Here is a 12,743-nt window from a genome sequence, read left to right on the forward strand (position 1 = left end):
GATGACTATCTTAGACTATATGTCTAACTTTTTGCATGGCTAAAAAAGTAACATGATTTATATCTTTTCACATTTTAKAAAATTGCAATTTTTCACATTCTTCTATATAGAGATTACAATTTTCTAAAATGTTGAAGGATTCGATTCATGTTATATCAAGAAAAAAAGATTCTTGATCTTTCAGATGTTTTTTTCTTGGTATATACGTGTTCAAAAGCTTGATGAGAATTGCTTTGAAAATTCTGAGTGTTGGATAAATTACAAAAACTTTAAAAAATGGTATTATATAGACAGAATTCTATTTTCTTATGTCAGAAGATGTATGTCAGAAGATGTGCATTTCTCAAATGTAATTACATTATTTTTGAGTGCACAAAGTTTTTAATTCTTTGGTAATTTCTTCTACATTGATTAAAAAGGTGAAATTAATTGCTCTAAGTTAGATATGGAAAACAGGAGCACTGAAAATATTTTCTAACTGCATCAAAATAATAATTGCATAATCAGCAATGATTAGGATTGCACGTGAATTTAATATCAAGAGTACAAATTGTGCTTCTCTCTAGCTTAAAAAAACACAAACTAATACTAGAATAATCACAGAAAGGAAAATTAATATTTGCTCTGGAGTTGTAAGTTTGAACTTTCTGGCATGTGCACGATGCTTTTGTTTAATAAAGATTCTGACCCTACAGAGTGCTCATAAGCCTCCTAAAACCAATAAGAAGCTATTGTGATCAGAAACCTGCAACACTGAAAAAATATATTCTACAGAATATAAATATTTGCTYTGAAACTTCTGTTTGAATTCATTTTATTTAGAGAAAAAATCTAAAGGAAGAAGGACTCATTTCTTTAGAAAATACCTTGTTCTGTCTTGACTGGCTTTACCAAATCTTTTGTACACGCATTCTTGCATGAAAATGCAGCACTTTGAAATTCATGTTTTGAATATTTGTGCTAGAAATGTCTTGTACAATGTCCAGAAAACATCTGGGCATCAGTAGTGGAGCCTAGTACAACCCTCTTCTCTCAGTAAAAGGAAAGGGAAAGGGCAAATGGAGAAAAGGAACAGGAACTACTATATAAATAGGTTCAGTGCTAGGTCTCCTATTTTTGAAGGCAATCAAGTTCTGATGAACTATGCTTCTGCTACAACTATCTCTTCTTATTGTAGAAGAGTGGGTTCCCTTTCTGCTTAAGCTTCTAACGAAGCTCAGTGAAGAAGACCTCTGTTTGTTGACCTGCCTTTTTTTTTTTTTGAAAGCTTCTAAGCTGTACAAAACCTGACCCTAATCTGCTGATGTCAAAATGTCAAGAAGAAGAGCCACGAAAACCACAGATTCATCACACACACATAGCATTACAGGTGAAGGGGTTGTCTTTACCTCTACCTCTGAGCTTCTTTGTTTATGCAAAAAGGTCTCTGCTTTCACCATGGAAGAATTAACAGCAAGATGTTAAAATGATAAAATGTGTCTTTGCATATAATACACACACTCATATAAATACATTGATTATTTATATATATCYTGCATATGCTGCTTTGACACAGAGTCAAGGAAAATAATCTTGCATACTTTCCATGGTGTGAAGCAGAATTAGAGGGAAAGGAGTCTGCACAACTAACAAGTATCTTCACTGGAGAGAGTGAGAATTTCATTAAATCAGAAAAATAATGTCTTTCCACTGCACACTCTGTTGACTCCTCCAAGAATTTCTGTTGCTAGGTAATAAGGTGTGTACAGAGAAAATATTTTTAGTAATGAATACCATCTGTACTCATGTTGTAAGCGTGTGGAAGAGTGCACAGACAGTATATGTGTGCTGATCTGACAGAAACTGGATCTTCCCTGAGGCAGTATTCCTTGGAAGCAGTAGGACTACTGTTATGTGAGATTTCAACAATTTAAAGTGAATGGATACTCATGACTGACTTAGGGACACCTAARCCCTAGAAGGGACTTCGTTCTGTTCCTAGTTGTACTGGAAATATATGCATGAACCCAGAGACAACAGGTTTTCAGCTCCAGTTAATTCCCAAATTGTAAAATAGGAACATGACACACTTGGCTGGTAAGCCTTAAGTTAAATTCTCCATAGCTAGTCAGGTAAATGGGGTGCCTATCATGAGTATAAGGCAAAAGAAAACCATTTTATATTTTAATACTCTGARAATTATATATTTTTTATATTCTAGTATGCTGAAACTGACATATGTTTAACTGGGTTATTCTAAGAGATAGGATTACAGAAGTATGTTTACACACCCAAGGAAGCTATGCTACTGCTTATGTTCAAAGATGCTTGAGATTATCTTTTTCTTCTTTCTTTCATGAAAATATAACACAGTAAAGTGGCAGCACATGTGGTTTTAATCACCATTTGGCTCGATGTCTTTGAGCTCTTTGTAGTGTTACTTGCAAATTTCTTATGAAATTCTGTTTATATCATGAACAGTAGGAGCATCAGAATGATTACACCAGGTTAGATCAAAGGTCCCTCTCACCAGTATCCTTTCTCTGATACAGACTAGTAGAAGACAGATGGCAAACAGATGAAATATAAAGCAACTACACTTCCTAGCTTTGGCAATCTCTGAGGATCAAAGCTACATGAGAATCTCCATAGTGATGGTCACCTTATAAGATTTTTTCTATTAACTAAGAAGCAAAGCAAAGTACTTCCTTTTGCTTGTTCTTTATTTACTATACACACTCTCATTTTCTCACCATGGAAAAAGTAGTCTTCCTCTATTTAACGTTTCGTTCCTTGTGTGATTTCATACAACTTTATTTATTGCCCAGACACAAAATATTGGGAATATTTCACAGTTTTAATATAGCAGAGCTTACTAATTTTGTTTCATCAGACTGTGTCACTTCACTATTCATCTCATAGCATCACTGTAGGGAATGAGGCTATGGGAATCCCCAAATTTTATAAATTTCTGATAGGAAACAGAAAAAGAAAATCTTATCAGCAGGAAAAAAAATGTGTTAAGAAGGGCATATAAAACTATAAAAGCTTGTAGGCATACATGGTTTTATAGAAATATCAGAAGTAAGAAGTACAACATAGGCGAATTAGAAATCATGTTATTAAAAAATATGTTGATACAAAATGCATATCAGAAACTTGATAGAAGAAATTTTAAGGAAACTTAGGAGACTCAAGGAAACTTTTACATTAACAATGATTTAAAGGATTTAATTAATCTCCTCGAACAACATACAGCTTCTGTAGATTTTAAAAACATTAATCTGAAAGCTACAGATCTATTTCTTTATAGAAAAGTTCTTGATTAAAGCATAATAATTATCTCACAATATTCCTCCATCTTATAGTATTTTTTTATTGGGAAATCCAAAATATAATTCAATTTAAAACTCTTCCTGATTTATCATCTGAGATAAGACAACCAATAACTTGGTATAATTGTGCACAGTCACTATCAGTCAGAGATACCATCATATTTCCCCACAGGAAACCTTTTCTGTTTGAGTCACTTAATCAGTTCTACAATCATTCCAGTCCCTCCATATGATTCAGTTCCAGCTACCAATTTCTTACCTGCTTTCCCCATAATTATTTTTAAAACAAGTAACACTTTGCATGCATAATATTAATTAGTTTGGATAAAATATCAGAAGGGAATACATTCAACAGTGATGGGGAGAGAGGCTGCTGTTTGAAGTATAGAGAAATACTTCAAAAATRAAAGTACAGACAAACCAGCATCGTATTTTCAAAAGCAGTTTAGCTACCTTGGACATTTCTATATGTCATAATGGTAGGCAAAGGCGTATCATCAAGTCAGAGTCAACTAAACTGGCATGGCCATGTGGCAAATTGCAGTCTTCCTCTTGATATACCAGCCTGGGTCAGGGAAACAGGCTATCATTGCAATCATGGAGCTGCACTGCATCGTAGCTAGAAGGCCTGGTCATGTAGGCATCTGTTTTACYCTGGCCCAGCACTGCACTTAGATTCTTATACTGCTTCCCATCTCAGAGCTATGAAATTTAGGAGCATATATATTTTAATCAATTTATATCTTTTACTTGTGTGTGCTCTACTTCTCATCATCTACCCTGAGTGTCTGTTATAATGGAGACAGGCTTCTTATTGAGCTCACCTCATTTCAGGGTCATGCAGTGGCACAGTGCAAGTCCCATCATTGTTTTTTTGTGCAGCGGTTGTAGAGATGGAATATATTTAGTTACACAAAATAACTAAACTATCTAAGAGATTATTTTCAGAAAGTGAAAGAACATCATTCTACATTGAATGCTGATTTGAAAGATGAGCAAATCAATAAATGATGAGTGAAAGAATGCTGTAAGCTGAATATTACAAAAGAAGTTCCCACACAATAAGATTTCAACTTGTTATTTTGTGCAAGAAATAGGTAATTTGGGGGATTTTTCTCTTCTTTTGTGTAGATAAAACCACATTGTGTATTTACACAACACATACTGATACCTCCCTTTTCTTGCAGCTTGCCCACAAGATTACAACGGCCAGCATGACGAGTCTAGTTTAATTTGTCTTATGTGATTGTCATTCCGGGGTTCACACATGAGACAAGTGTTTGTAGATAATGTGAATCCCCAAATCGAGAGCCGCAACAGTGCAAGTTATTTTTGCCAAGTGCTCTTAGGACTCAGCTAGCAACTCAATCCAGGCTCCTTTACCTCAGGAGTCCTTTCTGTGGACCCCTTCCAGCGCGCTCGCTCCTCTGTGGTAGGTCTACTATGAGTTATACATATCTTATGGCTCATAGCATTTTAACATGTGGTGTCTGGCATTAGAAGATTGTCTGTCTTGATCTAAAGCAGAGCCTTTTAAATAATTTCACTTTTAAGGGACTATGGGAGTTACACGCTGCAACAGCTTACTCTCAAGACAGAAGCAAGTCTATTGTGCTTATTCAGGTCTATTCAGGACTGGCATGGCAAATGAAGCACATCGCATTTCTACATGCTTTTTTCATGCTGCAGTGTAAATACAAATCTATTTAGTAGCTTAGTAGGCTGTACTATTGCAGGCTATACCTGCAACTATTCAGTATTTTAGCAGGCTGTAGTGCAACAGTCTCATGATAGTGCCTTCCTGAATATGAAAGAGGCTAGACAACACTTCATTTCTCAATAAGTAGATTATTGACAGACAGTGATCAAAAACATTACTTAACAGTGATTATTAAATTATTTTAATTATATAACTATCTAAGCTGACTTTYATTGAACACTTAAACCAATTTCTAAATCTCTTCTGTAATCTCTAATAGTGTAACAATCAACTATCTAGCAAAGTACTGCCATTCTCTTCAACATCTCCTGCTTTGTTCATTTTCACGAAGATATCRCCTTACGAAGACATCAGTATAGCCATGCTTTACTGAAAACATTCTCAAGCACAATAAAAAATATGCACTTACTTGTTTAAGTTTCTTTAGATCTTCATCAAGTTCCAAATTGTCCAAAATAACAGCAACAAATAAGCTGAGTAGAATCTACAAAACAGTTATAAATTATTTTTGAAGCTTGCCTGACTTTTCTTAATACTATCAAATGCTATGAATAAAATGAAAGTCTCTGATGTAAGTAGAAATCTTGCCTTTGATCTGTTGAACGAATATCATATGCTAGAATATGCCYAAGAGCCATTTTGTAAGTAATAAATTGCCTTTACCCTATCATACAATTACTATGTGAATTTTTTAAAAATACAATTCTACATTTCATGATCAATGCATTATGCATGCTTAACAATATACCTATCAAAATGTMTCTCACAGAAAAAAGGAACTGAACTTCATCAGAGATACAAAAACATGAAACACAGGAGAATCCTAAAACATCTCTCAAGGTTGGTTACTTGGYAATTAAAATGTGAATTTTTAGTACAGAAGCCACCTGACATCAATTTACTTTATGGGCTTTCTTAATGCCCAGAGTGCCCTGGGCCRGAGTAGTAAATTTCACTTTAAAGCAAAGTAAGTGGCCTCATGAGCTGAGTGCGTCAGGAGTCACAGTGCAGGAGACAGAGCAGCTAATGCATTGTACCTTCACAGCTTCATTTACTATATATTAGATATAGTGGTGTGTAGATATTGCTTTAGGAGGAAGAATCCCAGAAAAAAAAAGTGTGTATGAGAAAATTACTATATTTTCTTTGTGTAGAGATACTGCACAGAGACCAAATAAGCTGAAAACATGACTGATGCAGCTGAGAGAGAGACAGAAGTAGGAAAACTAGGATGCAGGCAAGGCAGGATGGTGCCACTTAGTGTATCCCTTCAAATTGCTTGCATCTTAAGGCAGCAAATGTGTACATACAACTGCAACTGCTGAGGTTTTAGTCTCTGGAGAGCAAGGCACATCATGGGTGCAGTTTGAGAAGAACAAATCTAAACCAGCAACACCCTGCAGTACAAATCCTTAATGAAGGTATTCGTGGGAGCTCCTTCTTCCTCTCTTGTAACTTTGTAATACTTTGGCAGGAAAATAGATAGCAGAGAAGTGAAGGGAAGCACCTATTCTCTCTCCTGCATTCCCAGTTATTTGAAGATGCTTGCAAATCTGACCCTATTTGAATAAAGTACATAAAGATCATTTTCTAAATTAACACAGGCAAACATCTACAAACACATTGACCTCCTATAGAGGTCTTCTAGGAGGAAACTGGCTTTAGCACTACTCTACAGCTATTAGAGAAGACATACTAAATATGTCTTGTTCCAAAGTAGTGCTTCCTGCATGTTTCCATAACCTGATTATAACTAACTGTGAAAGTTAAGATGGCCTTCATAAAGGTAAAGCAGGACAGAATTTTGATAAAATATATAATCCCTGGTACAAAGCACTTTGATCACTAGTTGTTGGTGAATAGTTTTGTTATCATTTTGTTAGAATTTTAATGTAATTTACAGCATTTTTCTTCTTCAGACACATTATATAGTCTATGATTCCCTGTTATGTGCAGACTAGAGCACATTAGTTAAGGAAGTATTGTTCCATGCTAAAAAAAATAGTAGTCATTAAATATATCACCGCTTAAAACTGTGCTGCTTTCTGCTGCTTTGTGCACTTCTATGTACCAAGACACATCAAGACTTTCATTAACTCTCTTTTCACATCAACAAGAGCCACAGAGCAGTTACCACAATAGAACAGTTAAACCCAAACTTATTATTTGTTTAACTTCCAGMACTGCCATCTTGATTAGTAACAGTCTTTGCTTCCAAGAGAGGTTTTGTTTTTTGAGCTTCAACTTCCCTTTGCCTTCTATTGTTAAACCTATTCATTTCTTTCCAAAGCTCAACAGTCTCCTTTGCCAAATGCCTACAATTATCACTTCTCAATTCTAATCCTCCCCTTTCTTCTGGCTGATGAAAGTTGCTCCTTCATTTGACTTCATTCTTTTTATTCACTTATTGRTGATTATTCTTAGATCTCTTCCTGGTTTCAGGGGCAGCTGAACCCTTTCCTTCTACTTCACCAATTGCATGTTATTTAATTCCGTTAAACTGCTTTTTTTCCTTCCAGATAGTTCTGTCCTATAGAGCTTTTTGTTTCCAAGGTCTGAGGAAAATCTCAAAACTGAAGCTAAAAACTTCATAGGGACTGGTAACTCTACAAAGCTCTATTTGCAAAGGTTCTTCATATGAGTACAACTTGCATGAATGAGAAGAAATGTACACGCCTATGAAACAAAGCAAGGACCATATAATTAAAAGAGGATTCGCTGGAAAAGGACTGAGGGTGGTGTACAGAGGTACCTCAGCTCCTGGCAAAAGAAGTTGGTTAACTAAACAGAGTATTCCTATACAACTCTTTTAAAACAGATCTGTTATATAAAATAACATGAAAAAATGGATTGCAGTTAAAATAATATTCTTTGTGAAGTATCAGAAAAAATAGCAGCAAGATTCTCTAACCAGAAATAGTTTCCAAATCCCATGGAATCCATGACTAAAATCCACTTCCTTACTGCTTTCCATCCCCACTTCTTGAGAACTTTAAAGGCTTCTTTAGAGTGAAAAAATTGCTATCATGGTCCTAAGGAATCTTCTGATCCTTGCCAGAAAAGTAGAAGTCCTGTGTATATCTCAATATGTATATTCATCCTGCTTATTTTTTAAATTTGGCTAAGCACCTCTAAGTGAATCAAATGTCCTTTCATTAAGCAGCCAGAATTTCAGCCCATGTGTAGGAGCCTGCTGCATCTGCAGCTCGTCATTAGACCATTTGGTCATTACAAGTGAAACAGGACATATAATGAAGTAAAGAAAATGAACCGGGGTCAGATGGAGACTGTATAAATACAGTTAGCACCTTATATAAGTAGTCAACACTGAGCAAAGAAAGAAGAAAGGAATGAAGAAAATGGAAATATGAATACGTTCATCCAACCACTATACAAAAAGCAAAATACAAAATGAGCGAAGTAGGGGAGAACTAGGGATAGCTAAAATGATCATTCCTCTATTTGTGTCATTTTCTGTGAGTTGGGTATTTGAAATATATACAGTAACAAGCCCTATTTGATGTAAGATTTCCAAAAAGCTGTTTTTCCTTAGCATTTTCTCCACTGAAAAATRTCATCATCCCATTTGAAATGAATACAGGAAAAACATCTTTTTTTCAGATACAATCTCCATTTCTATATACATGCAGGAACTGCTTTATTAATTCTCATTCTTTTGTKACTTCATATGCTACTTCCCACATGTTGATTTTGCATCAGACAAGAGGAACCCACTGACTTCCAATTAGGAGTTTGCACCAAGCGGCTTTACAATTCTGACTTAAATTACAGCTGTAAACAGAATTCAATGGAGATTGAGAAGACCATTCTACACAATAAATAAAAGCTTATTTCACTCTGCAATCATCAGAACTGTGAAGGAATAAGATAGTTAACAATTGTAGTACCAGTTTAACAGTATTCAATCTTATGAAGAACATCTCTTGAACAAAAGCTAATGAGTAAATTGGACCACATCAAAGAACTAATCCTAAAGTCCTCTGTGCTGAAAATGAGCTTCACAATTAGGCTTAACCAGCTGAATAAAATAAGTAAGTAATGCATGAGGTATGGCACTARTTCAAATCAAAGAAAAGCATAGAACAGCTGCAAGTCAAAACTTACCAAAGTAGCAAAAAGATGATAAAGGATGAAGTAAATAGCAACTACTGGTGCCCACATGTGTCCTACAGCATTCAGTGTCTGATCCATGACATCTACCCATCCTTCCTGTGTAAGAATCTGAAACATTGACATGAATGCCTGCAAGACAGAGATTCATGAATTACATTACAATAGTTTCACAGACACAAGCCTCAAGTTGATTTAACAGCGCAGAAGACTTTTTCTAACTTAAAAGATAAGATAAATCGATCTCTTCAATCCGTCAAAGCTGGGTGAAATGCTATTTTCAGAGCAAAAGGCAAAGCACAAAGCTTAAGCTTTGGCTGAAATCTAATATTCTGCAACTTGCAAATGTGGTCCTAGCTCCATTATTAACCCATATGAACTGGTTTCCTTCAGGGTTGACAAAATATCCTGAGTATTATATCTCAGTAAATAAAGTATTAAAGCTTATTGCTTTGTGTGTTACTTCTGTCATCATGCTTATTCTTGTTATCTATCTATAAATGTGCATAAAATTGTGTAATAATTAAATGAGACCATACATTTATATCATTCTAACAGTAAAAAMCATTTCACAAGTGAGACTAAGCAAACAACAAAACTAGACATTCTAGGAATTTTAAACCTAGATGTATACACTCACTGTTAGACTAAGACCAAGAGGTTTGAGTAAGGCAGAGCTATTTTTATAATTGCTTTTCAGAATGAGATAACATTGATCAAATTTTCAGAAGTGATTAAGGTTACGAGTCCAAATCACTCATAAGGAGCGAACCCAAGGAGAACATGAAACGGATCAGAGCATTCAAGGCACCRCACACATTGGGGGATGAAGTGAAGGGCAAGACTTAAATTCCTGTATAGGCAACATCTTGTCCAAATGTAATGTACTGGCTATTCCTTTGAACTCACAGATCCTATGAAGAAAAAAGGCTATTGTAACTCAGAAGCAGCCCCAAATAGAGAAAACTGCTTACAACTCCCTTCCTGTAAATGCTTTATGATGGTTAAAATCTTAACTACCATCTCATGTGTTTGCATGAAAGTCCAAACACGGATGCTGGAATTTGCACAGTACCWTTTGCACACTTCTACCTATCTTGGTTCTTATCCTGGCTTTTACTAGCATACTGCTGACTTGTGCCCAACTGCTTCTCTGGAGAAGATTCCTTTGAAGCAGTGTTCCCCACAACCATACCCAGCACCTTGTACTGTGTAAAACTGCATCATCTTGCCAGTGAAACATTTCCTTGAAAAAAAAAAAAAAAAGGTAAAAAAACACCTCACAAAAATGTGCTGAGGGTCCTACCAAAAAAAAAAAAAAAAAAAAAAAGACAGATCATCAGCCTTTTATGTTACTGCAAAATATCTGAGGTCCCACCTCATGCAAACCATGCAGAAAAGTCAACACTGGGAACTTGAACTCAGGAGAAGCTTTCTGTAGACCGAGGAGTATGTGTGAAACAGCAGAAAAATTAGCTGCCAGTGGAGCTTGTGCCCACACAAGGGAAGCTAAAAAAGGCGATCGCTGTTTCACTGCCCTCAGAGCAGCTCTGGGCATTGTGGGGGCCACACCTCACTGGTGTGATACTCAGCTGAAATAGAGAGGAAGATGCAGACTTGTATTAAATAATACACACTGCTGCTGGCTTTGAACACACCTGGGCGACAAGGTAATTGAAGTAGAGCAGCATCCTCTGTTCCGAATCACATACCCCAGTTCATTTATTTATTCATTGTATTTTAATTATATCTTCCAGATATGAACATGTCTCCAATACTGTGTTGTGAACTCTTTGCTGCTACAATCACTATATTAACTTAGGAAAGACAATCTTTTAGCACAGTAAAAATAAATCTTTCATCCAAGATTGTCCACAATGGACACAGTAAATAGAATGCCACTTTAACTTGAATATTTTATTTATTAAGTTATTTCTATTCCATATTATACTATTGAATTCCTTTATGTCCCAAAACATTAGTTTAAAGAAAAACGTAAGGCAGCATACAATGAGTCTGTGTTTTATCCTCAGCAACCTCTTTCACAGCAAGATATTTTTAGATGAAAGATATACTTCCCCCTGTTTATTTTAAAATGAATTTGAAATGCAACAATCTAGCTGACAGAATCAACATCTGTGAAGATGAGACTTAAAGATTTATGCAAATGGTGAATTTCTGAATTAATTTATGTTATAGGAAAGACTGTCAATTTCTTTGAGTATTTATGTCCCATTACTTAATTAGCTGTTTTGATGATGAAAGTCAAACTACATTTTTTTTTTAAGTAAGTGGATGATCGGCAGATGTTCGGTTAAATATACCAGCTGGAGTGACAATTCTGATATCTTGTCCGTCCATAGAGGTGATGCCACTTGATTGCTACAGGAAAAGTAAGGTAAAATCAAATAATAACTGGTGCTTGCTCAAAAAATATCCTGGGCTCAATCTCAAAGGCTTCCTCATCAATGTAGTGCTGTAATAAGTGGTATTACTTCTGTAAATTAACAGAATTTAGACCAACACTGTGAAATTCCTGCATTCTTTTCTTCTTATGCTTATTTTTTTTTCTTAACACACTACTGAGAGCCCAATGACAGCAGAATAGCTGTCCTGTAAAAAGGTGTCAATAAGACACAGATAGAAACTGCATCAAAGAATGAAGATTATACTGTTCTTTTCTTTAACAGATGATGACTATTTTGAACTAACATTTCACAATTTGAGCCTCCTACAAACTCAAGACTGAAAGGGAAGTCCCAATTCTACTGAAGACTGATTTACTCAAGATATTGACTGATGCCAAGAGCAAAAATCCCATTAGCATCTCAACAGCAAAAACCCCAATGCAATTCAGATGGGGCTGGGTTTCATTTTGTGTTGACCTATTGAAAAGAATGGGTTGGAAGCAGGAACARGAGCAGCACTCCTAGTCAATATATGGCTCCAAATCACAGGAGCAGCTGTGTTTTTAAGGGCCATGGAAGTGGGAGAGACTAACAGTATATTTTCATTTCCATATGGTGAATCTTTAAATTTCTTAGCAACTTTCTTCCACTGATGCCTTTGAACAGAACTTTCTCATTTCTCCTTTATTTTGTGTCTGGAGCTCAGCTATTCCCTGTTTTTCTCAGGGCTCAATATGTGCAGGCAAAAATAGAGATAGCAGATTGGTTTAAAAAAAGTATAGCAAACATCTATATTTTTATACTTAGTATTAGAGATAAAGCCAGTCTATTCGGAAAGTTGCAATGGTCAAAAGAAGAACAGTGAAATTTGTAACCATAGCAACACTGAGCTTGTGCCTATCGACTGTTGTCAAGAAACCATGTGAAAACATGCAATTTATAGGCATTAGTGAAAGAAGGAGGTCTCCTTGTTCCAAAATCCATACTGTGCCTTCTTGTAAAGCACTTAGGATTTCAAAATGATTTCATATTTTGTCTGTGTTGAAAGCACTTTAATGTGCAACCTCAAAATTTACCCTCCGGTGTGATCTTTTTTCTCTGTGTACTCGTCCTCAGCACATTTAGCACTGCACAAAGTCCACAGTAACAAACAGTTCCTGTCATTGTAAC

The 12,743-nt window shown here is 35.6% G+C and overlaps 1 protein-coding gene across 1 annotated transcript in view; it reads right to left on the reverse strand.

Annotated features, from left to right (window-relative positions):
• The window catches only part of NALCN (sodium leak channel, non-selective), a 206,297-nt gene that overhangs the window by 81,390 nt on the left and 112,164 nt on the right, over window positions 1–12,743 (reverse strand). Inside the window, exons 13-14 of the mRNA XM_026038354.1 lie at window positions 9,160–9,297; window positions 5,444–5,518 (exon numbers count right to left, since the gene is read on the reverse strand). Of these exons, the coding sequence (XP_025894139.1) occupies window positions 5,444–5,518; window positions 9,160–9,297 (213 nt within the window). The remainder of the gene's footprint in view (window positions 1–5,443; window positions 5,519–9,159; window positions 9,298–12,743) is intronic.

Source organism: Nothoprocta perdicaria, unplaced genomic scaffold (genome assembly GCF_003342845.1).
Source record: "Nothoprocta perdicaria isolate Ctin4 unplaced genomic scaffold, notPer1 scaffold_208, whole genome shotgun sequence".
In the NCBI taxonomy this organism is placed as follows: domain Eukaryota; kingdom Metazoa; phylum Chordata; class Aves; order Tinamiformes; family Tinamidae; genus Nothoprocta; species Nothoprocta perdicaria.